Source organism: Colletotrichum paranaense (genome assembly GCF_030867605.1).
Source record: "Colletotrichum paranaense strain IMI 384185 chromosome Unknown Scaffold_3.1, whole genome shotgun sequence".
NCBI classification, from domain to species: Eukaryota; Fungi; Ascomycota; class Sordariomycetes; order Glomerellales; family Glomerellaceae; genus Colletotrichum; species Colletotrichum paranaense.
The window spans coordinates 66780-90572 of NW_026848961.1; the positions used below are offsets into that span (position 1 = coordinate 66780).

Genomic DNA, 23793 nt, shown 5'->3' on the forward strand with positions numbered 1-23793 from the left:
CGGGACAACCCATTGTAGCACGTCTGGTTATGGTAAAGAACAATGTTGCGTGGCAAGATGCAATAACATCTAGTCATCTTCGGGAGGAAGCTCGTCGTCAATGTACCGCACTAATGACACCCTCATCTCGGTCGTGTCATGGCCTCGCAGGACGTCACTGATGAAGTGCGCTTCGACCTGCATCTGCACCATCTCAAGAGCTCCCCGCAAGACTCCACAAAAGATATTGGAGTACCAGAGCTCATCCTGCGCTCGCTCGTCATCGGGCAGCTCGACAAAGTCTGCGAGAGGGTTGTCGTCAAACACAAGCGAGAACTGTTTGTTGTCCGTCGTCCAGTTGGTCACCTGTGGCGTGATGTTTAGAAATATCTTGAAGCCGACCTAGTGCGCAATGGTCAGCATGCAGGCTCAATACTTTATGAGTCAGGGAAACTGTACTCTTGCAATGACGTCTGCGGTCTCGCGAAAGTTTGCGCATCTTTTCATTGTATTCGACTTTGCCAAATAATCCTCAATGAGACGAAGGCCGATGTTGTATCCCATCTTGTCCAGCTGCTTGTTGACCTCGACATAGTCGCTATCGTAATCTTTGCACAACTGCGCAACAATTGTTCCGTAGGTGAGGGTGACGAGCTCGGCGTTGACTTTGTCTATACGGGTTCTACAATCAAGCACGTCAGACTTGTTCGTTCTTGGGCATTCAGGTGCCACGCAACGTACTTCCAGATTCTGCTGCATTGTTAGCTTCTGTCTACCCACGCCCGGGGCTGGCTCGAAAACGCACTCCTCTCCCAAGCGGGTTGCCTTGCTTGCGGCCATGATTCCTCGCAGACGCCTGCCAAATAGTAAGGGAGGGAAGTAACGCTGGCGTCGGACGCCTGGTACCGGGCTGTGTCGCGGAAGTGGCTGCCGCCTCGGATCGCAAGCACGTTGCGTCGTTCACGTGGGTTGTCTGGGGCCGTTCACGTCGTACAGTGAAGTGCAATCGCAAGTCTTCGATATCGGTGGATACGGCGGTCGCAAGGGCTATTGCCGTCGTCGGTTGTCGTACTGATCGGAGTTGGACGAGAGGCTCGAATGAACCGTGAGGTGCCAGCTGGTGTTCGTGGACATCGATGAGGTTGAAGATAAGATAAGCTTGCGGGAAGTGCAATGAAAGCTGGGCACGGATACCTACCCAAGAGGTAATTTACGCACTGCTAGGTATGGTAGTGTACCTCGAAGCAAGGTATGGAGATGCACCGAGGTGGACTCTCCAGGTCCTCTGAATCGAGGTCCCACCTTTAGCTCGGGGGTCGGCAGAAGCAAGCTCCGTCCACATCCCAACCTCGCATGGGCCAATGACCTCAGCCAGCACATTTTCTCTAGTCAACAACCGCTTGCCCGATTCAATTGACATTCAAATCGACGCGAATCAGCACGATCTACGCCATACGACGATCCTGCTTCGAGTAGAACACCCACGAGCCTCGAGAAACACGTTCGACGACTGCAGCCATGTCTGCTGAGAAGAGACCGGCGGATGACGAGCTCGGCGCAAGCCAGATGATCGTCAAGCGTCAGAATGTGGGATCTTCAACAGGAGCTTTAGCAAGGCTCAACGCCTCGGGAAAGAGCAGTGCGTTAGTGCAGGCGGTATGCGACTACTCTTCATTGCCAATTGGAAACTTACTGACGGCCTGGCCGACAGACACCGCGCACAAGTAACCTGCAGGCACCGGTCATGGAACTATCTGGTCACTCAGGCGAGATCTTTGCTGCGAAATTCGACCCAACGGGCAATTTCATTGCCTCAGGATCTATGGACAGAAGCATTTGTCAGTTTAAATATCTTCTTATCGCTGGCGAGGTGAAACTAATTCGCGAGTAGTGTTGTGGCGAACGTATGGGGACTGCGAAAACTACGGCATTCTTAACGGCCATCGAGGCGCAATTCTAGATCTCCAATGGTCGAGAGACTCCAAAATAGTCTTCTCGGCTTCGGCAGACATGCACCTGGCAAGTTGGGACCTCGAGAACGGAACAAGAATACGAAGATACATCGGCCACGAAGAGATCGTCAATACAGTGGACCTCAGCAAACGAGGCGAGGATATGCTAGTTAGTGGAAGTGACGACGGCTCTATCGGCTTGTGGGATCCGAGATCAAAGAACGCAGCAGACTACATCCAGACGGAATTTCCCATTACGGCCATTGCCATGTCAGAGGCTGGAAACGAGGTCTACACGGGAGGCATCGACAATGACATTAAAGTCTGGGACTTGCGCAAAAAATCGGTCGTTTACTCGATGCTGGGACACCAAGATACGATCACCTCCCTCAGAGTCTCTCCGGACTCGCAATCTTTGCTTTCATATGCCATGGACTCCACAGTGAGGACATGGGACATTCGGCCATTTGCCCCGACCGATAGAGCCATCAGAACGTTCGACGGCGCGTCCATGGGCCTGGAGAAGAACCTCATCAAGGCTAGCTGGGATTCCGAAGGCAAGAAGGTGGCTGTCGGGTCCGGAGACGGTACTGCCACTATCTGGTCTAGTGAGACTGGAAAGCTCCTGTACAAGCTTCCGGGTCATAAGGGAACCGTCAACTGTGTCGAGTTCGCGCCCGGAACGGAGCCAATCGGTGAGCATTATCTCTTTTCGCGATACAATTGACGTTGGGCTAACAAATTGTGATAGTACTTTCCGCGTCGTCTGATCGGAATATGCTACTGGGGGAGCTGCGGTGAAATAAACCACCACCAGTGGGCTTTCTCCATGCTAGCCACATCGTCAACGCCTAGTCCGCGTCTTCTGATGTTGCACCAACTCAATATTCTGCCTGCATGCTCTCGGTGCGGACTGTGCGGTGCATATGCGGCGCAGAGACGCTCTACGGATATACAATCCATGTATTATCGCATCACAAGCAAGCCAGGAACGTTTGGTCCTAGCAACTCATACCAAGCCCTGGTAAGTGCCATCTGCGAAGGCATATCATCCCAGTATGGCAGCAGGGGGGCATAAACGGGACACGAGCATGAGTATCCGGTGTTGATCATGGCAGAATCTCGCGAACACTGGAATAGATCAGATAACGCAAACGCGGGCAGACATATTCGGGAACTGCCGCTTGGAATTGTAGGAAAATACCGATACCGGCGGCTGCCAGCTGCATATGGCTTACGCAGGGAGTTTGGGCGAGGCGTGTTTGTTCGCGAGTAACACGGCCTAGAAATGCTCATCCGATGTGTCTTCGTTTTGTCTCATAAGGGCAACCTTGAGACAAGATCGCGTGGTTCGTTTCACAGGAAATACCAAGTTAGCACCGTAGCTTCAATAAGGAGTAATTCGGCTTGCAGAGGCATGGTCCCCAATTGAATGACTCTTGTAATGAGATGATGTCACGGGCATGTCCAGCTAGCTAGGCTGCCCACAGCCATATGTCCAGCAAGGGCCATGGGCCCCATGTTTCCTCCTTGGATCGTGTGGTGCGCGGCCGTGATGCGGAAGTTTCTGGGACGTTGAACTCTATCGGCTTCTAGAGAGATTAGAAACGCAGCTCGGAGGTCGGAACATTGCGCAATCTGACGGACCGAGTGCGAATCAAGGAGTAGAAAAGAGAAAGAGTACAACTGTTGAATGCAGTGGCTTTGGACGGTGACGCGGAGGGGCGTCGGCTCCGAATGGTCAAGTGTCCCAGCTTGTGTGTCTCGATTCAATTGGGCGGCACACCGCGAAACCTTCTCTAGCTGTCACACGTGTACTCACGGCAGCTAATATCCATAGAGGCAAAACCGTACGCTGAGGTAATGGCACACGAGAAAGACGCCAACAACGGCTCATCGTGACAATGTGTGATGGATGCAATCTTGTTGTCAAGACCTATGTCCGCGTAGTAACCGTACACAATCAAATGGAAGGCTGCTGCTCTCCAATTGAACCATGGATGTTTTCTATTAGAAGATATCTGATTACAAGTGGAGGTTCGAGGCGATATAACCCCCACATTAGCGCAAGAGGCATGGGTTTTCATTACTGCGTAGGAGTACTCCGTGCTACGTAGATGCCAGGGTTCATCACAGGAGTTTGACCACGGGAACCATCTAAATCCAAACGAGACGAATGATCCGCAAAGGACGCTAAGCTGAGGCGCGAAAGACTGCTATTCTTGCCGCCAATGTCACCTATAATTGCCATTCACAGATATTCGTGCACACGGAGGTACGGATCTTTGGAGGCAAAGCAGTTGGAAAGACAAAATGGCAGACGTGAACTGAAGTTGGGGGGAGACTCAAAACGCCAACCGCCAAACGCCAAACGCCAGCCCAAACCATGGGGGGCCTGGGTTGGCGTCCCCTTCTTCAAGAGAAGCAGAGACTCCAATGAGAGAACCCCTTTCCGCGCGCCCTGATGGGTCTAGTCCAATTAAGGGTTGGCGCGCGTCGACACAAGAATCCGAAACACGTTTCTATCTCCAGCCGGGCCCCCTGAGCCCTTCCTGATTCGGTACGTACTCTACGGAGTACCCGGGGCAGGTCCCACGCGCTGTGCGGAGGGTTGTGAAGTTGTGACGGTGTCCGAGGAGGTCAACTCATTCGCCTCATACGATTGGTTCCCAAGTTTCCAGAAGCAACCCCCTTGACTGCTGTGCAACACTCCAATTGTCAGAGAAGTCAAGAATCGATGGGTGAACCCGACCCGTCCAGCACTGCTACATCTGCGCCGAGTCGTCAAGAGCTCAGACTGCGAGCATCCGTAGGTCTGCGAGTGTCTGGAGAGAGAGGAAGACGGAGGGAGGTTTTCCTGCATTATCCTTGCCGTCCTCGATTCAGTTTCATTGCATACGAAGTGCCTTCCTTTCCTCACCTTACGAGTGCACTCTCATCCATCCCATCTCATCTCTCTGTATCCATACTCCGTGTGTATGGAGGTACCCAGTACACTCACTAATGAATCGCCCACAACAAAGTCTGGGCCAAGCCAAGACTACCTTGCGGCTGTCGTATGTAGGTAGGATGCAAGGGTCTAAATGCAGATATTGTGTAGGCGTTACGACCTGTTCGATGCTGCAGATCCTGCGCGTTTCCTCCCCCAATCCCCCCTCTCCCTCGTCAGATCCTACTCTCGTCCTGCCCTCTCAAACACCCCTATCCCGTCCGCTTGCTCCCCCTTCCAGGTTCTCCAGAGTCGCAAGTCGCAGAATCCCTCGTATGCTGGGATGAGACTGGCGTGGCGTCTGCTTGACCAACTTCGCCGCTTTCTTTTCTTGTCCTGTCCAATGCCGCCGTACACTGATCCCCAAACGACACACATCTAGACCAACCGCATGCTGCAGACGCCAGACTCGTTAGCCCATCGACGCCTCCTTACCTCTCATTTTTGGCTTGACATTGCATACACCAGCCCTCGCATTGCCTAGCCCTGCCTTGGACCGAACTGCTGGCTGTGGTCGCCGGCGGACCACGAAGAGGACGCTCGGAAACAACGCCTGCCACCCTGTACCTTGGTTGCTGTTGGCCCATCGTAACTTGCTCCCTTCTTTTATCAGTCCCTCTGTGATCTGTTCCTCTTTCTTCACCATACCACATCGCGCCCAGCGTCATGTTGGCGCCAGCTGCCTTTTTGGCATTGTCCTCATCTTCTGCTTCTTGCTAGCCCGCCTGGCGTCTTCGCCCTCATTGTCAGATTAGTTCATTCTCCTTATTCTTCCTCCTCCTTAAGTCACGCTGTCTGTAGACCGTCGCTTGTTCTCTTAGCTCCGGGAGCTACATTACCTAGCCAACGTTACCCTTCTTGATACCCTCTTCTCCAAACTGTGCTCCTGCGAACGCGAGTATCAGCCTTCCGTCGACCACGCAAGGCGCCCCTTTTCATCCCTTGGGACTTCTTTTATCAACAAGGCGCCGTTAACTCATCGACTACCATCATTGGTGTTTTGCGGCCGTTTTCCACCCGTTACTTTCAGCTCGCCACTGCCGCACTAGGAGACAAGATAGCCTTTGTTCTTCCTGTCGCGGCTGACTCGATTCCTTTGTGCAACTGGCCAACAGGGGAACCTCGCCGTTGCGTTCTGCGCCTCCAACGCCATTGACGACTGCCGCTGGACGACGACGACGAAACACTCGACGACTGCTCACCTTGACTAAGCCAACATATAGGTACACCGAAGAATGCGAGGAACTTGAACGGTGATAACTCCAGCTCATCTGCCAACTCTCAACGGCAAAGTGTCTGGCATACAACTCAACTTACTCGCCATGGATTTTCTTAGACGAGGACGTTCCTCGCAGGGGGAGGATATCGAGCAGCAGGCTCTGGCAGGGCCATCTACACAACCAGAAATGGAAGAGGGCTCACGGCCTCGGTCGAGGCGCTTGCCTGGCACAAGGCCTTCCCTCTCTTCACGGAGGCGTCCCGGCAACGGGATGCAAAGGCTAGGAGACGAGGAATCCGACAGCCCGAAAACACCACGGTTTAACATTGGCCTCCCGACACTGCCAGGAACCCGTCTGAACCTGCCACACCTCGCAAGAACATGGACCAGCGATTCCAATGGCGCCGATTCGTGGCCCAATTCGACATCGCAACAACCCCTAAACCGAGTCGACGAGTCTTCTTCCCCCGAACCGCCCACGACGAGCAGAGCCGGACAACCATCAGCTACGACTCGCGTGACAATGCCAGCGCCTGTCGCACGGCGCCCCGAAACCGAAACCTCCAGCGGGACGAGGAGGTTCACAGGGCCAGATCCTGCAGAGATGCATCTGGCGAACATGGCACAAGAAGGTCGGCGGCGCAGACGACGGGCACATCGTCGACAGCAACAGGACAGCAACAACGAGGGCCATCCTAAACGATTTCTTCTCTGTATTCCATGGCCAAAATCACGGCGTATGCGATCTCAGATCCTCCGCTGCTTCATTTCAGGCGGGTTCCTGACGCTCCTTCTCGCCGTCTGTAAGTGGTGCCCCAGCCCAGCTTATGGGAATTGTTTGGCGTAATATTATCAGAGACTAACCACTTGAATAGATTTAGCACTCTCCCTCACACAAAATATTCGCAGTAGCGAGTTCACTGTGTTGTTGATTCTCATTATTTTGTTCGTCACGATATTCTTCTGTCACGGCTTGATCCGGTTATGCATGCTTGTCATCCGACCGCGGGTCAACGATGAGACCAGGCCGCCGATGCCGCAACTTTTGGCACCCGGTGGCTACGCCGTACCACGAGAACCAATCCGAGTTGTGCTGGCGCGCGATGAAGAGGAGCAAGGAGAGGTCAGCGAGGCGGTCCTGGCCAAGCCCCCAGCCTATGGCCTCTGGCGAGAGAGTGTGGTATGTAATACTTATAAGTGTGGTACTACACGTGAGGAAGTTTTTTGGACTGACAAGTTGCATTCAGAGAGTTGACCCCAACCGCATCTACTGGCAGCGCAACCCGAACGCCGCGCCGAACGAGGGAACATCCAGTCGCGGAGAAAGCAGCACTGGTCCTCGGCCCCCATCATACGCATCAGAGGACGGGGTGAGCTATGTCGTGGAAGCTCGACCCCGATCCATGGCCCCGGCAGCAATGACTGACGTACTTACCCCACTACCTACACATCCTTCCGAACGGGGGCGGATTGGTGAACACAGGAGTGCATGGTAAACATGTAAACGGGGATCGACCTGCCACGGTCATGACAAGAGAGAAGAAAGGAAAAGAAAAGGGCTCGCACTCCTTGAGCACAGAGAAGGGGCTTAGTTATTATATTATATGATTTTGGCGGCGTAGGCGCTGGCGGTATTCGTGAGAGCATTGAGAAGTCGAAGTACTATTTTCCAACCTGAGGATCTGGCACAGAAGGCAGCACAAGCAGAAGCAGAAGCCATGACGTGCGGTACTTTGGAATTGCCGCGGTATGGTGATGTTCGTACTGGGGGCCACAATATCATGCTTGGCAATTCAAGAGGCAAGTACGAAAGTGTAATATAAGAGAGAAGACATGACACGAGCGATTTCGGATGGAGAACCACGTAGAATACATCTACGAGAAGGGTATAAAAAGACTGATGACTGCACAGTACACTTTCTTGCATGTTGTTCAGCATGACGACTGGTAGCTGCGGGGTGTTCTGCGAGAGTGGTTCCACAGCATGGCTGGGCTTACGTTTACCCCGGACGATCTGGCCTGGCGGCTCTGCAGAAGATGATTGATCTCAACTCCCAAGCGGGAAAAGGCCTTTCGGTGCGGAAATACAGCAGTGCGCTTAGTACGGGCGGTATTCTGCGGATGCACGAACTGTGTCAGACAAGGTTCTGCATCCCGTCCTGCAGAATCAACGAGGCAGTAGCAAATCCGTTGCGGTAGCCCATACGTAAAGCTGCATTTTACCTATATGCTGCATGCTCATCGCAGCTTCTGGCTTCCCAGGCGGAAGAATCAGATACCTGGAAACCTGTCTGTGAGCAAGCGGAAACAGCTGTCCGTGGTCACCTACCGGGCTGCGTTGCGCAAGCTCAGAATCTCGAGAATGCAGGTGTCCACAGAGCTATTCCCATTGCAAATTCCTGCCTTTCGACCCTGCAAGCCACTTGCAAGTGAGCCTCGGACCTGTGGCCAGGGGGATTAGGGCGGGGAACTGATGTTGAGACATGTCCAAGTGTCGCGACACACGGACAATCACCGGGTCAGGAACCGCCACATGGACGCCATGAGGACTGGGTTTGATACATATCTTTTTCAGTCTGGTTCTCTTTGCTTGGGCGGCACATTCAGGTGGGCATGCACTGTGAGGGCTTTTGACCCCGTTGGCCCGGATGACTGTTCCAAGTTTGCTCAAGTGTCTTCTCTTAGCGCGCGGATTTACGAGGCCTGGACTGAGAGGCAAGTGCCAACAGAAGAGGACTAGCACGTGGAGAGGTGGCTGTGGTCCTCCTACATGGTGAAGTTGATAGTGAGATAGGCGCTGTTGTACGGATACTGTAGAAGAGGATGTTTGTGCGCTCGTGTTTGTTCTGTGCTTTGATCCAGAGGTTGCGAACATGGACCTCTAGTTCGTCAGGAGTCGAGTGTCCGCACTCCGTAACTACCGAGTGGTTACGTGAGACTGGCTGGTCAACTTCGTCGCTAGACGAGAGATGTAACGCAGAGTTGGGTGAGCACGTGGTGAGGTTGTTCAGGGTGAGGGCAAGGTTTGTGAGAAGGACAACATGAAACTTACCTCGCGCTTCCAATTTTGGCAAGGTCTGGCGCAGCGGAAGACGAGCTGAGTAGGACAAGTTTGAACTTTGTTTGATAATACAGGCTGTCTTTATTGGACTGGATGTGGCGTATCAAGTTGACCCTGGTGAACGATGGACAGTGAGGATGAGGAGAATCCGTCGCTCGGTAGAGTGAGAACGAGGTGAGTTGGAACTCGGACGGGGTGAAGAGTCGAGACTCGCGTCAAGAGAGTCTCGCCAACAGATGACTACTTACCAGGAGTAGGGGCCTTGGCTAAAGAGTGACTTGTCGGGGCATCGTTGTGATACCTGGCCCGAGCGGCGAGGGGAACTTGTTTGTCCCCGCCCTCCACTTTTGACGATTCTTGGTTGATGGCTTTACATAGGTAGCCTTGACACTTGAGTGTTGAGTCTAGACATGGTGATGAGCAACTGCCCTCGTGGTCCGCGCCCGTCCTCTCATGGTCTGTGCCGAATGTGAGGCAGACTGACAGAATCCTGATCGTATCCGATGGGCTTCGAACTCTTTCATCAATTCCGTCGTTTGTGTACATGTTTCTCTTGTCTCCTGCTCTCAAATGTAAGTTGGTACCTATGGAAGAACTTCCACCCACATGAGCTTGAAAGCTTGGGGTGAGTATCAAAAAGGGGTTTGGGCCTTCTTTGCTTTTGGTTCTTGGGAAGGGAATGTAGGTATCGAATCATGGACAGGAAAGCATCCGTCATTGGCGGACGTGGGATGTGGGAGGAGCAGCGGGTGACTGAATCTGCAGGTGCAGGGCAAGCCGCAAATGCAAGGGATGCAGTTTTAAGCGGGTGCGTATCAAGCGCAAGTGCAACTCTTCCAAGTTCCATGGGCTAGGTAGGTAGGTATGGCATCGTGAGGTACAAGGTTTCCAAATGTCCGCAACGAGAGAACCGGACTCGAAAGTCCAATTGACCAGTTGATACCATCTCAGATCGAGGTCCACTTTCCAGGTGTGCGCTCTGTGACTATCGGCCAGTGTGAAGGTAGTGGGCAAAGAGAAGTCGTGATGGCTCTCAGAGTCCCAGCCCACGTTGAGAATGTCATGGCCTCCAACAAGAGCCAGGAGACAGAGCTGAGTGATTTGGTTGGATTGGTGCAAACGCGCTACGCCGATTCGAGGTAGACGTCCCACACGCACCTTTCCTTGTCTCCTGCCACACGCGCTTCTCCAACCCAGTCAAACCCAGCCCATCACGCTCAGAGCACCTCAATCCAGCCAGCCCAGTCCCGTCCTTTCCTTTCTCGTCAAGTTCAGGAAGGGGTTTGCTTGGTTGTGGTGTACATGGAGGTTCCCCCTCTCAACGCTACCTAACCTTCCCATGAGGGGAAGGGGTTAGAAAAGCAGTCACTGACTGTTGGTGTCAAGTCCCTCGGAAAGAAAAAGAAGAAAAAGAAGAAGGAGAAGAAGGAGAAGAAGGAGAAGAAAGTGCCAGGTACCGAGGGCAGTTGGAGAGCAGTTGAAGTAGCAGGAAGAGGCCGTGGGCGAGAAGCAGGGAAAGAGGCGGAGAAGGCGGAGGAAGTAGGTAGACTTCACCAAACAAGGTGTGATGGATGTGGCCATCCTCTTTTGGATGTCTTGTTTCCTTGTCATGTACCCCCTTCCTTCTAAGGTAGCCTCCCGGTCTTGTGTAGATGCCATTTCTCACGCACTGGCACCAAAAGAACCTTGTTCCGACTCGCCCTCATTCTGTGTGGTGTTTTGAAAATTTTTCGCCAGCGTCAAGTCCGATGATCTTGTGAGCCAAAGTCTACCTTCAGGTAAGGCAGGTCGTCAACTGAGGTGCCACCTGCCTTGCTTAAGGACATTCCATTCGATTCTACCTTATGTAGGTACCTTACCTAAGGGAAGGTAAGGTGTTGAAGGGTGATGGAAGGTACCATCATGGGGAGGAAGGAAGTAATACGGTATCTGTATCCGTACCTTACCAAGTAGAATCTAAGCGGTTGCAAGAGAAATATAATTCGGAAGCACGTTTCCTCGCCTCCGTCCTCCGTTTCCCACCTTACCTTACCTCACTTCCAAGTTCCAGGTCCATCCAACCTATTCGTTCCAGTCCCAGTCCCACCTCAGTCAGGTCCCAGTCCCCGGTTCCATTCAACCTGAACCCATCCCCGCTAATACTCCTCCTACTCCTACTCCGTACCTTACCGCGAGTGCCTTACCTCACTCCATTCTCACCTGGCCACTTGCGCTTACCTCTTCCTCCCAACTACTAGACCCCTCCTCCTCCTTCACAAATTATTATTTCCCCCCTTCCCGCATAGTCAACCGCATTTTCTCTTCGAAACAAACTCGACGTCCCCGATTTTCTCAAAGGCAATTTTTCGCGAAAAGGTGAGTTTCGCCCTCGACCCTTCGTTCCTGCATTTTGCGTCTTGTCCGCACAATTCCCATTCGCTCTCGCCCGCCTACCGGTACTTTACCATGCCTTACCTTACCTTTACCCCTCTGTCCTTCTACCCGGCCCTCCCCCCTCGTCCTCTGCTCCCTGCTGCCATGTGGTGGTGCCGTGACGTTTCTTCGCCTTGCCGTCGCATCAAGTGCATGCGACGACGCACCCGAAAGCCCAGCCCATCACGGTAGCGAGTAAGAGGAACAAGTAGCAAGCAGCAGCAGCGACGGCGGCCGCCGTTTCTCTAGTCTATCCGCACCGTCAGCATCAATATTTGCATCAGTATCAGCACCAGTATCAGCGTCGGCATCGGCATCAGCATTCGGCCCACACTTCTCGACTTGCATCGCATCGCATCGCAACACAACACAATTAATTCGGCGAGCGCAAACTACAACATTCGGCTTCCCATCTACTTCGATTCAGATATGGAATCCAGATCGTCATTGCTCTGTAGTCGGACTCGTTTGCGTAACGCGACCGGCTTCGATGATGCGCCAACCCCGCCTATTGTTGGCCTGGTCGCAATTCCGCACATATGCGCCGAGTTTCGCGCGTCGCAGTCGTGTGCCCTACCGCGAACACAATGCAGCGATCCAATTTAGCCCACCATTCCCAAATCCAACCGCAGCCGCGTCGGCCTGCCGCATGCCACATCGACCCGGTAATCGATTCTCGGCTCTCCGTCAGTGTTGAATCCGGAGTCGCACAATTGCGCCGTCTCGCTTGCTATCATCCCCGCTACCCCGGCCCCGCGCTTGCGCTCGAGTCGATGCGCTGCTCTCCCAGAAAGCCCTCGGTGGATCGGCTTGGATAATCCCTCAACTCAACTTCAGCTACTCGCCACCACGCTAATAGATGGATCCGATACTTGGCGGCTCCTGAAATATCTTTCTGCCGAGGAGAAGATCATCAAAAATTGCAATATGCGCACAAAGTTCCGCGCCGGTGCTGAGCTGGAGCACGGCGCTTGCACCTCCGCCTTGGACGCGTCTGATCCTCCCAAATTGGACAGGCGATAATTCGGACTACACTGCGATCTGAAAGCTGCTGCTTGCTGCTGCTGCTTACGATGTTATTTTTTTTGGATTGCGACTTGGAGCATTGGAGCTTCTGCTGTGCTGCGTCAGAGAGGCTCCGATGAACATTGCGAAGCACTGACCTATTGACTGTTGCTAACACTAAGTCTCAGTCACACAATATCAAAAATGTCTTCCCTCTCTCGTCGTGCCTGCTATAAGTGTGGCAATGTTGGCCACTATGCCGAGGTTTGCTCTTCCGCCGAGCGCCTCTGCTACAACTGTGAGTCACTTACTCCTCAATTTTTTGCTAGGCATATCATTAACGCCAGGTTGTAGGCAAGCAACCCGGCCACGAGTCCAACGGTTGCCCTTTGCCCCGCACCACCGAGGCTAAGCAGTGCTATCACTGCCAGGGACTCGGCCATGTTCAGGCTGACTGCCCAACCCTGCGTCTGAGCGGCGCTGGCACCAGTGGCCGCTGCTACAACTGCGGACAGCCCGGTCATCTTGCGGTAAGAAACTCCAGCTTTTAGAGACCAATGCCCAGGTTATTAATGTTTGAGCAGCGCGCGTGCCCCAACCCCGCCGGCGTCAACATGGGCCGAGGTGGCCCCCCGGTTCCCCGTGGCGGATACGGTGGCTACGGCCGTGGTGCCTTCACCGGTGGTCCTCGTCCTGCTACCTGCTACAAGTGCGGTGGTCCCAACCACTTTGCGAGAGACTGCCAGGCTCAGGCCATGAAGTGCTATGCTTGCGGCAAGCTTGGCCACATCTCTCGTGACTGCACCGCTCCCAACGGTGGTCCCCTCAACACTGCTGGCAAGACTTGCTACCAGTGCGGCGAGGCCGGTCACATCTCCCGCGATTGCCCCCAGAAGAACACCAACGGCGAAATCCCCAACGACGTTGATCTGTCGGCTGCCCCTGGCATCCCTCAGCCCGCTGTTGCGCCCATTGCCCCCGTTGCTTAGACGGCGATCTCTGGACATGTTCTCTTGAGGACGTTGCGACTTCTTGGGCTAGGCCTGAGGATAGAGGCAGGCTTGCCTTGATGCAGCTTCCCTCAAAAAAACCTTTGTGGCATTCCTTCAGCGATGTCGCTTTCATTTATCTGCAATACGACCAATCATTACGCCTTTTGAACATCACCGCAACTACAACTTCCACCTTTCATTCTGGTTATTATTTCAATCTATGCATAAAATGGGCATGCCGCCAAATGGCATACTTTGCTTTTACATGGCGTCTACACGGATTCCCCTTCATCAACACGATTCATTTTCTGGAACAAAACGGGAAAGGCTTCCTTTCTTCATAGCAAACGACTCTCACGACGGATGGTCTCAAGCACGTTTGAATGCATCTTATCCAGCGCAGTTGGAAACAAAAGTTCACGACCCATATAGCCATCTTATGGAGGATCTTGGCTCGACAATGCTGCTTCTGGTTCAATATTCCAACAACGAGGCGACTCTGTTTCCGGTGTCTGTTCCTTAACTCGCAACTGGACTCAGGCATACGGCAGCAAGGGTAGCATTCTACAGAACGACGGTTCCAGGGTCGTTCGCGGCCCAGAATCTTCACTACCCCTGTGCTCGGCAGTGGGCATAAGTGGACAGCTAAAGCTGGCCATGGGCTGCACTGCTGACCCAGCATATCGGGGTCGGGAAGATCCGTAGGATGGAAGATGGGGCTCGGGGAAGGGGATGAGAGATATCCAAGTATCTTATGAAGAAGAAGAGTTTTGGGGCGGTGGAAGTGGTTGTTGAGTAGAAGATCCCTTTGAAGGGAGGAATGGTGAGCACCCCGGCAAAGCTGTTGTGGCGTGACGCACAAAAAAAAGAAGCTGTTGTTGTCTGAGTTGTCCGAGTCTCTTCTGGGGTAGGGCGTGCCGCAGTTGTGATGGGTGATCTGAACCGGTTGATGCTATACAGGGGATTCTGTAGGACAGTGGGCATTGGGCTGCCCACAGGAACGACTTTGAGGCTCCAGGACTACAGGAACAGGATACGCCAGCTCTGCTACGACTAACGACGGATGATTTTATTGCGGAGTTTACAAATACTCGGCTTTCAGTAGATACAGCAGAATCGTAGAACGACTCTGGGGATACTCCAAGGCCAAGGATTAGGCCTGGCATAGACGGCACCTGTATGAGAAGATGCGGAGCTGTGGTCCAGCTGAAGAACACCAGGCAAGTCAGCGTTTCGCAGAGCACCTAGTCACATGCAGTCAGGCTTGACCATGTGATGGATGAGGTGATGATACACCGTAATGCGACTGCGTGGGCTTTCAGGAGCTTCAAATCCCGTAGTAGAGACATGAGGTCATGAGTAGGCACCAGTGCACACGGAGTTGAGTGGGTACGAACGGCACGCCGAAAGCTATGACCATCGGTCCCGGAATCCTTTCGAGGAAAGTGTAACCGGACGTCGGTGTTCGTCTCGTCTTCTTCGTCATGCCGGTAGAGTCGGCAGGCTATTCTACGCGTAGACGTGCGTATTCCACCATCCATGTGTCTGACTGAGTGAGGCTATCGGATCACCTGTACCGCAACAGGCTACGCTTAATTGTGCACACTGCGGATGCCGGTGTCGAAAGTCGGCCAGCCTTAATGTCATCAATAAGTACGATGCTGAATACCAGGGCACGGCCTTGGTGTCCAAGCGGGGTAGAATAACGGCTAGCCCCAGCCTGCCTCCCAAGCGCTGACTTTTGCAATGCAGCCAACGTATGAGAGGGGTGGACTTGCATGCTGCAGTCTGCATTACCACGCCATCTCAAGTAAGAAAACTGCCGTCATGCTCGAGTTGCAGCCTGATAGGTATCCACGTCTACCTATCTTGGCCTGTCCATCTGCCATCCGCCTCATTCTGCCTGGGGGACTATGTCACGAGGGTCGCACACAAACATGTTGTAAGACTATAGATGCTTTCCGTACGGCTGGGTCATCCGATGGTCAACATCGCCCAACTCAGAACTTCTCCCAACGTCGATGCAGCAGGCTGCAGAGCCTCATTCCACAAGCTAAACGTCGGGAACATCCTAAGCTGGATAAATAAGTCACCGCTCGCGGCATGGGCCTGCTGCTGAAAGTTAGCCACCGTATGCTGTTCCTCTCCGCCACCCTCGGCCTGACCTTGACCCACGTAGACGGTCTTCGTGGGTTGTTTCTCTCCTACCTCAACCCCATTGGAGCTGGGCAGGTAAACTTGCTCACGTTCGAAACTTCCGTGAGTTGAAGCCGCACTTTACAGGAAAGCATAAGCCGAGCACCTCAGCTGAGACTGCTACCTCTGACCAGCTGAACAAGTGTCGGCAAGCGCAAAAACGTTGCAATCATCTATTTTGACTCCAAGGCAACTGCCAAAGAGATCGACCCCGAAGACGTAATGGCATCCACTGTATTATCGAGCTCCAGCTCGAGCTCCGACGAGATTGTACCGTCGTCTGTGATCCCCCACCCGCGCCGCCGAGCATACTTAGCCACCATGCCTGTAACCGTCACGAAACCCCGAAAGACGAAGCAACAGCCTCCCCAGGAGATCATTGACGAATTCTGGACAAAGTTTACGACCAAGACTCCAGGAAAAGGTCGGTCGCATCCTTGATATGGAGAATCGCCTTGGACATCAACGTGAGACTGACTTGATTGTGTTTGATGCCAATAGCTACCACCGTCATTCCTCAGAATGCATACGCTGAGAGGGTCGCGAAGCGTTCTTCCAAAGCCACTGGGATCTTCACTCAGACGTCGTACGATGGGGCTGCGACTGTCTGCAAAGCCAAGGTCGACAAGATTGTTCACGAGTGTCGCCGAGTCAATCAACGTTACAGAGATCCTCACTATGATATCGAGTTTGATCTCAAGTTTGGGCGTAGAGACTGCCTCGAAACCTTATGGAATACCAAGGACGCGAAACCTCCGCAGTCCGCTTTCCAGCCCAAAGCCGTCAAGCGAGTGGTCGATATCTTCGACAACCCGCAATTCTACATTGACGGGCCTACGGCGGACGATGTGCGCCAAGGTCGAGATGGAGACTGTTGGCTCATGGCCGCGCTGTGCAATCTGAGTAACAAGCCTGGCCTGATCGAGAAAGTCTGCGTTGCACATAATCTTGAAGTCGGCGTGTATGGTTTTGTCTTCCATCGCGATGGAGAGTGGTTCAGCGAGATCATCGATGACAAGGTATGCTCCATTGCCCCTCTGACAGTCTAATTGGGAAAACCTTGGACGAGAAGTCCGAGAAGACCCCACAAAGTCTTGAGGCCCTTTCTAACCGGCTACATAGCTGTACCTTACCAAGCCCGACTATGACGAGCCCTACTTGGAGCGAATTCTCTGGGAAGATCGCGAGCGCATCAATTCAGAAGAAGCCTATAGGCGTATTTATCAGTCAAACAGTGGCGCGCTTTACTTTGCTCAGTGTGAGAATCCCAACGAGACATGGCTGCCGCTTCTCGAAAAGGCGTACGCAAAGGCGCACGGAGACTATGCCTCCATCGAAGGTGGTTTCACGGGCGAGGCCATTGAGGACCTTACGGGTGGCGTAACCTCAGAGGTCTACACAACAGACATCCTTGACAAGGAGTACTTCTGGAAAGAGAAACTCCTAAAGGTCAACGAAGACTGGCTTCTGGGGTGCTCCACTGGGTTTGCATCAAGGGGTCTAGGGGAACGTAAAGGCATTATCGAGATGCACGCCTACAGCGTCATGAAGGCTGTCGAAATGGATGGCCAAAGGCTGGTTCTACTGAAGAATCCCTGGGGAAAGGGTGAATGGAAAGGAGCTTGGAGTGAGTTCCGTCTTCGAGATATAATGTCTTACCGTTCTCGCGCTGACCATTAGCAGGCGATGGCTCCAAAGAATGGACCCCTGAGTGGTTGCAGAAACTCAAACATACGTTTGGCGACGACGGCGCCTTCTGGATTTCGTACCACGATCTCCTCAAAAAATACAACATATTTGATGTTACCCGGTTATTCGGTCCCGAGTGGAAGGTTACATCCATTTGGACAACACTATCAGTGCCATGGACCCTGGACTACCACGAAACGTATTTCGCGTTTACAATCTCCAAGTCGGGCCCGGTTGTGATCGTACTAGCGCAACTAGACGATCGATACTTCCGTGGTTTGGAAGGTCAATACCGGTTTGATTTGCAATTCCGTCTGCACAAAGCCGGCCAAGAGGACTATGTCGTTCGGAGTCAAGCATCCTACCGCATGAACCGATCTGTGAATGTTGAACTCGACCTTCAAGCTGGTAGCTACGAGGTTCTTGTCAAATTAGATGCGGTGCGGAACGATGGCGTACTTCCCATCGACCAAGTGATTCGCAACAATGCCAAAAACCGCCGAGAGAAGCTGATCCGGATAGGGTTGGCCTATGACCTTGCTCATAGCAAGGGAAAACTTGTCGAGTCGGCCGCGGAAAAGGCGGCTAAAGAGGCACATGAGAGGAGACATCGGGAAAAGCGACGTGCCGAGATCAAGCGCAAGATCCTCGAAGAGAGAGAACAGGAGCATTACCTCAGGATCAAAGCCAAGAGAAAGGCTCAGAAACAACAGGCGAAACGCATCGCACAACACCAGGCAGCGAAAGAGAAGCTACGTGCACATATAAGGCTAGCTAATCCCCTTCCGCCGAAGCAATCTGAGCCGATTCCAAACCCACCAAGCCCTGTGGCCAAAGTCACAATCCAGGAAGCCGAACATGAAACTCTTGAGATTGCAACCAAAAACTTGTCTTTGTCAAACGATTCGCGAGGAGCGGGCAGCCGAACCAATTCAGGTACCATGGCAGGTGAGGACGTGCCGATTTCCCCCCGCCACAAAGACAGAGCGATACCTCGAGTCTTGAAGTCGGCTGAAATGCTGGAACAAATCACCGAGAGAAGCCCGGGATCTTTGACACCTCCGAAACCTACAAACAAGCGTTCCGGAGGCGATAGGCGCGAGGTAGTCAAAGTCAGAAGTGAGGTGCAGGAGGCTACCCTTCAAGATGTCGAAGAGGTGATGAGTGAAGAAGCACCCCCATCGGAGTATTCCGCACCTTACCCATGCGAGTCAGACGACGATGGCATTGCAAGTGTTTCATCCATGTCGGAACTTTCTGAGCGGGAACTGGAGCTTGAAATTGACGCTGTTGAAAAGCGGGAGCCCAGTACAGACCGTCTGCCCCCGCAGCCACCCCCTGGTGCGCCTGCCGAGGAACAAGACGAGTTTGAGAGAGATCCATGGAATGCTGTGGCTGTAGTGGGACTTCGAGTGTACTCCAAGGTAACGGATGAAGATCAAGAAGAGGTTATTAGCAACCTTCGGGTTGTGCGGCCAAGCTTATATCCCCAAGAGGAGGCAGTTCTAAAAACCGCAGAGCCAGGTGACAAGAAGTCAAAAGGTCTGGACGTGGATGACAGTGCCAAAGATGCCACGCTGGAAGGAGAAATCAAACAGAGAAAGAAGAGTATCCGGCCTACCAGTGAGGACCTCAGCGATGCTTCAAAGCTGTCTCGCTCTGATGCTAGCAAGAAAAGAAGAGCGACTCCTGGCGTTGATTCCTTGGGGTACACGTTCGACTTTCAAGCTTGATATACGTCCCAGAATGAACGTGCCGGGATTACAGGGGAAAAAAGTAGTTTTTCATAAATCCGGGGGTATCCTTTAAGCCTAGAACCTAACGCCACTATACAACTTGAACACAAAATCCTTTTGCCTGAGCTACCCTACCGTTGCTTTCCCACAGGTGCTCTTTGAAATTTAATTTGGGCCTCTTTGTGTGGCCAGTCAGAAGCTGCCGAGAAGGTCGTCAAGTTTGCGCTTCTCTCCTGTAGCTACAGGCTCTACAATCAAGGAGTTGCCCTCTTTGAGCAGGTCTGCAGACTCGGCGGACTTGGGTAGAAGTCCTACACGACCACCTACACGAGCCAGCAGGGCACGCATCTTTTCCATCTCCTTTTCAATCTCGCCATCGCGGGTGACGAGATTCTCTTGCACACCCGCGCCGGCATCTCCGGTGCGGAAGGGATCAAGTAGTGCCTTCATGCGCCGTAGCCGTTCAACACGAGCTCTGGTGTGCTGCCTCTTCTCGGCGAGTTCTTTCAAGCGGCCAGCGACTTCAGCGTACCTTTTGGCTTCCATAGGAAAGCTAGTTGCATCACGCCCGGCTGGCCATGCCAAGGGAAGCGACCTTACGGCAGTCTCTTCGGCTTTGGTGGTTTTTCCCATTAGTCTTTGGCGCTACACGGAGCGGAATACACAGAACATACACAGGTCCAAAGAAAGGGATAGACCCTCGGAGGAGTCACTTCGCGCGGCCGACAGTTGAGATAGGTACAACGCGTCAATCTGCTCGGCGACGTGACGGCTCGCTTGGTGAGAGTAGGCGCGTCGCGAGTGCTGCAGCAAGGTCGTGTTGAGGCGGGCGGCGACGTGCTCGACGACGGGGTCCGGGATGGAGGACTCGGCGGCCTCGTTGGCGGCGAGCCATGCACGAGAGGGTTGCAGGGGTCGGGAGAGCAGACGAGCCTGGGTAGCGAGGAAAGATTGTTTTTGGGCGATGACGGTGGGTGGAAGGGGGGCTTGGGCCATCTTGAGAGGCAAGCAGGAGAGAGATGGAAAGAAAAACAATAAACTCGGCGAAAGAAAGAGATTGACAGGTTGACAGCTTGTCTTGAATTGTGTGAGTGTTGCGTGGAATGCGTGTTTGGCAGGAGCTTACTTGGATGCTTGGATCTCAGGTAAGATGAGATGAGACGTGGGCCGATTGAGGACGGAGGCGCGGCCGGGGCGCGGGTGCGGATGCGGCAGGACGGCAACGCGTGAGTCGAGAGTTGGCGGAGGGAGTGGATACCGAACGACCCACCTCACCTTCCATATTAGCGAACCAGGATGGAAGGTGAGGTGGTGGACACTCGGATGGGTACGTACCTTAGCACCTTCCAACCTCTGTGCCTCTCTCCGGCGTCTATCCCCCGTCTTCTTCTCCCTCTACCTATTCCTGTCTTTCACGTTGATTTCAGTTGCATAAGTACGGATATCTTCCATATTCGATCACGCCTGCGCAGCTGCCTGTACGGACTCCTACCTCCTACCTCAGTCAACCAGACACTAGTGTGGAAAAATTCGATGGCGCGATGAAAAGGAGAAGGAGAAGAAGCCTCGGCGATGGGCCACTTTATGCTTCCTTTTTCTGCCCAAAAATCGGTTTCCCCTCCTCGCCATGCTTGCTAACCTCCTCACTCCACGTCAAAGCTCCAATTCTCAACGCCCATCAACGGTCTAGGTCGGTCACCGTCCACCCAAAACAAGTGGGCAAATGACCGAATAGAGACCCCTTGCTTGCCTGTTTGCCAACTTCAAACCGCCGTCTGACTGCCTAGCTGCTAGGCCAATGTGGCCCAGCAGACCAGTGGAAGGTGAATCTCGCTTCTTTGAGATTTGGGACAATTTATTCGTTGTATCCCCGGCTCTCAAGGATATTGAAAGACGAGGTATGTAGTTTGGTCAACCGGGGCCTATTTCCTACCAACGGTTTACCAAGTCGCTCACTATTCGTCGCCTAGCTACCTAATCGTATATGTCTAATCTGCGCGGGAAGACTGCGGCAGTCGCATCGCAGTTGGGGGCACGCATCCGGCAGCGGCAAAATGCGAGGCGAACAGCCGTCTGCAGCGCGGTTCGTTGCTCGCAGACCATCCTGCAACGTTTCGAAGGCCCGGATTCCGCCTATACGGTCCTACGATGGATCATAAATGTGACGAACCTCGATGAGGCACATGCACACCGCTACGGGGCGCATTAAACTATCTCGCCTCTTCCTGACCCGGCCCCGCCCTCCGTATCGGCACTAATGCGGCCCGCTTGCATTCGATCTCGTCCGTACGGCCGCATGCCGTACAACACACACCAACATGCACGTCAGGCCTTTTCCCACCCGTCAAAAGGCAATCAAAGATGGCCGAGCACTGCTTACGACTGCGAGAGGCTTCGCGAGGTCGAGCCTAGTCCGTCCCCTTGCCGCCATTGATCCTCTTTGCCGCTGGCTGCTTTGGCTGTACCGGTAGGCTTCTTAGTTCAGGTCCCGTAATGCCTTCCCGGACGCCACCTGTAACCTGCTTCTAGGGGGGCCCCATGCTTCGAGCTTCTGACATCTAGCCGCCCGACACCGAGGAGGCTGGAGCAGCCCCCATCGCATGTCTAGAAGTATGCTCCAGTCCTCGAAAGGGCCATTTGTTCCCACCTACTCGGCCGAGGGAAATACGTCGGGCAAAGTTGCAACGTCCTCAGGTGGAAGCACTCTCCAAGCTAAGCCTGTCCAGCATTTCATGGTGCCATGCAACACGTGAGACATGGCTTCGGTGTGCTGTCAAGACGACCAATCCTACGTTCTCAGCCCCCATGATGCGTCTTTTACGGGAGAACCGGTGGTTGATGCTGCCATACCCTGCCTTGTTTGCTGCGTTGTGGACAATCGCGTAAAGCCATTCGCCCGCTCTTACTTGCTGTTTGCCCTTAACCCCTGCTTTTGACAAAGAAAGGCAACGCCTCTCATCCTTTGGGTTCTTGGCTCAAGACCCCGGCAACTGTTCAGGGCCAGAACTTTCCTTTTGAGCATATATGATGAGGGCCATCCCCTCTCCTAAACCTAGCTCAGGCTCATCTGTGACTGAGCAGCTCATTTCCCCCGTTCTTCAACAGACAGAAGGAAGCGAGAAAAGTGGCGGCGCTGTCTCACTTCAGCTCACCCCGATCTCGCGTGATCTCACGAGAATCACCTCCCATCATGTCGACAGCTTCTTCTCCATGCTCAAAACCTCCAGCCAACGGCTTCGTTGCCCTGGCGCGCAAGGTCTATAATCCCATCGGGTTCAAGAAGGGGTACAACTTCACCCTCTTTGTCATCACCGCGGGGGGTATGATGGGGTTCACACTCGCCCGCATGATGTACTTCAACTTCAACGGCGTCTTCTGTAATCCGGCGCACGACTCGAGGGCGCTCCCGGGAGAGTGCTACTATTTTCAAAAGGGCACGGCACGGATCGGAATCATCATGCACCTCGCGGGTGTCATACCGGCAGGCTTTCTTGCCTGTCTACAATTCGTCCCTGTCATACGTCGCAAGGCTATCCTGTTTCATCGCCTTAATGGGTATCTCATCGTTCTCCTGAGTATAGTGGGAATCATTGGTGTCTTTCTCATTGCACGGCGGACGTTTGGTGGTGGCGTGAGCATGCAGACTGTTTCTGGCACCGCCAGCCTCATGTTCCTCGGAGCCCTTGCCCTTGCCATCTACAACATCAAGAAACTCCAGATCGAGCAGCACCGGGCATGGATGCTCAGAGCCTGGGTATACGTAAGATATCACTTGTTCCAACAGAAAGAAAGACACGTACTCTTCCGCTGCACGTGGGCTAACGAAGCTGTTCTTTCCCACAGGCCGGTTTCATCATCACGATGCGCATCATTGGGTACCTCGCTGCCATGATCACGGCTGAGTCGAACTACTATCAAGTAAAGCAGTGCGCTATGGTGGACTTTATCTTCCGTCACGACCAGAACAAAGTCCTCGGCTTCTATCCTGGCTGCGACGGCTACTACTCGGGGGAGAACCCCGGCCTCAGCGTCCTTGTCCACGCCAGCATCACCGCTCACCAGCCTGCCGAGATTTCAGCCGGGTTCACAGCCGTCTTTGATTCGGGATCATGGCTCGCCTTGGTGATCCACGCTATCCTTGTTGAAATTTACGTATGTCTCCCCCCCCCCCCCAACTCCTCTCTTCCCTCGTTTCATGGTTCCTCACTTTCTGGTGGTTTGCGTGTCGCTATTCTGAAGTCTGCAAGGGATGAAGACTAACGAGATGAAACAGCTTCATTTGACACCCGCAGAAGCTGAGCGCCTTCGTCGCATCTCTTATCAGCGTCAGCTCGAATCCGGGATGAAGAATGCCGGGAACGCAGGCATGACTGTTCAAAGACTGGGTGACGCCGAGCCTTGGCTACCCCCAACTGATTCACAACCAAGCGAGTCTAGTATAAGACCGAGCTCGGATGAGGATGTAAGGCGGAAGAGCGAAAGCGCGGCGTAGGTCGCAGTATGAGGTTTGCATTTGATCATCGGCAGGGAGTTTGTTTGTGATTCCAAAGTTTCTCGGACATA

General features: G+C 53.4%; 9 protein-coding genes across 9 annotated transcripts; 6 read left to right on the plus strand and 3 right to left on the minus strand.

The window, feature by feature from the left end:
* Positions 1–69: 69 nt before the first annotated feature.
* CPAR01_03552 (transporter particle component) lies at positions 70–819 on the minus strand (the record flags this gene model as incomplete). The annotated part of the gene is made up of 4 exons (XM_060487839.1): positions 70–381; positions 439–661; positions 721–729; positions 785–819. The coding sequence occupies 4 exons, from the start codon at positions 817–819 to the stop codon at positions 70–72; spliced, it is 579 nt and encodes a 192-aa protein (XP_060352045.1).
* Positions 820–1497: 678 nt separating this feature from the next.
* Positions 1498–2732, plus strand: CPAR01_03553 (WD repeat domain-containing protein; the record flags this gene model as incomplete). The annotated part of the gene is made up of 4 exons (XM_060487840.1): positions 1498–1635; positions 1691–1817; positions 1871–2626; positions 2683–2732. 4 exons carry the CDS (start codon positions 1498–1500, stop codon positions 2730–2732), a joined length of 1071 nt encoding a protein of 356 aa, XP_060352046.1.
* Positions 2733–6242: 3510 nt separating this feature from the next.
* Positions 6243–7635, plus strand: CPAR01_03554 (uncharacterized protein; the record flags this gene model as incomplete). Its single annotated transcript, XM_060487841.1, has 3 exons — positions 6243–6942; positions 7015–7319; positions 7387–7635. 3 exons carry the CDS (start codon positions 6243–6245, stop codon positions 7633–7635), a joined length of 1254 nt encoding a protein of 417 aa, XP_060352047.1.
* A 1185-nt stretch (positions 7636–8820) lies between these two features.
* On the minus strand, positions 8821–9746 carry CPAR01_03555 (uncharacterized protein; the record flags this gene model as incomplete). The annotated part of the gene is made up of 2 exons (XM_060487842.1): positions 8821–9236; positions 9449–9746. The coding sequence occupies 2 exons, from the start codon at positions 9744–9746 to the stop codon at positions 8821–8823; spliced, it is 714 nt and encodes a 237-aa protein (XP_060352048.1).
* Positions 9747–10226: 480 nt separating this feature from the next.
* On the plus strand, positions 10227–11437 carry CPAR01_03556 (uncharacterized protein; the record flags this gene model as incomplete). Its single annotated transcript, XM_060487843.1, has 4 exons — positions 10227–10304; positions 10587–10762; positions 10938–10956; positions 11051–11437. 4 exons carry the CDS (start codon positions 10227–10229, stop codon positions 11435–11437), a joined length of 660 nt encoding a protein of 219 aa, XP_060352049.1.
* A 1384-nt stretch (positions 11438–12821) lies between these two features.
* CPAR01_03557 (zinc knuckle) lies at positions 12822–13606 on the plus strand (the record flags this gene model as incomplete). Its single annotated transcript, XM_060487844.1, has 3 exons — positions 12822–12915; positions 12972–13147; positions 13202–13606. The coding sequence occupies 3 exons, from the start codon at positions 12822–12824 to the stop codon at positions 13604–13606; spliced, it is 675 nt and encodes a 224-aa protein (XP_060352050.1).
* A 2421-nt stretch (positions 13607–16027) lies between these two features.
* CPAR01_03558 (calpain family cysteine protease) lies at positions 16028–19227 on the plus strand (the record flags this gene model as incomplete). Its single annotated transcript, XM_060487845.1, has 4 exons — positions 16028–16229; positions 16307–16824; positions 16928–17432; positions 17489–19227. The coding sequence occupies 4 exons, from the start codon at positions 16028–16030 to the stop codon at positions 19225–19227; spliced, it is 2964 nt and encodes a 987-aa protein (XP_060352051.1).
* Positions 19228–19422: 195 nt separating this feature from the next.
* CPAR01_03559 (uncharacterized protein) lies at positions 19423–20226 on the minus strand (the record flags this gene model as incomplete). Its single annotated transcript, XM_060487846.1, has 2 exons — positions 19423–19844; positions 19905–20226. The coding sequence occupies 2 exons, from the start codon at positions 20224–20226 to the stop codon at positions 19423–19425; spliced, it is 744 nt and encodes a 247-aa protein (XP_060352052.1).
* A 2194-nt stretch (positions 20227–22420) lies between these two features.
* Positions 22421–23722, plus strand: CPAR01_03560 (uncharacterized protein; the record flags this gene model as incomplete). The annotated part of the gene is made up of 3 exons (XM_060487847.1): positions 22421–22990; positions 23074–23382; positions 23504–23722. 3 exons carry the CDS (start codon positions 22421–22423, stop codon positions 23720–23722), a joined length of 1098 nt encoding a protein of 365 aa, XP_060352053.1.
* Between the last annotated feature and the right edge of the window lie 71 nt (positions 23723–23793).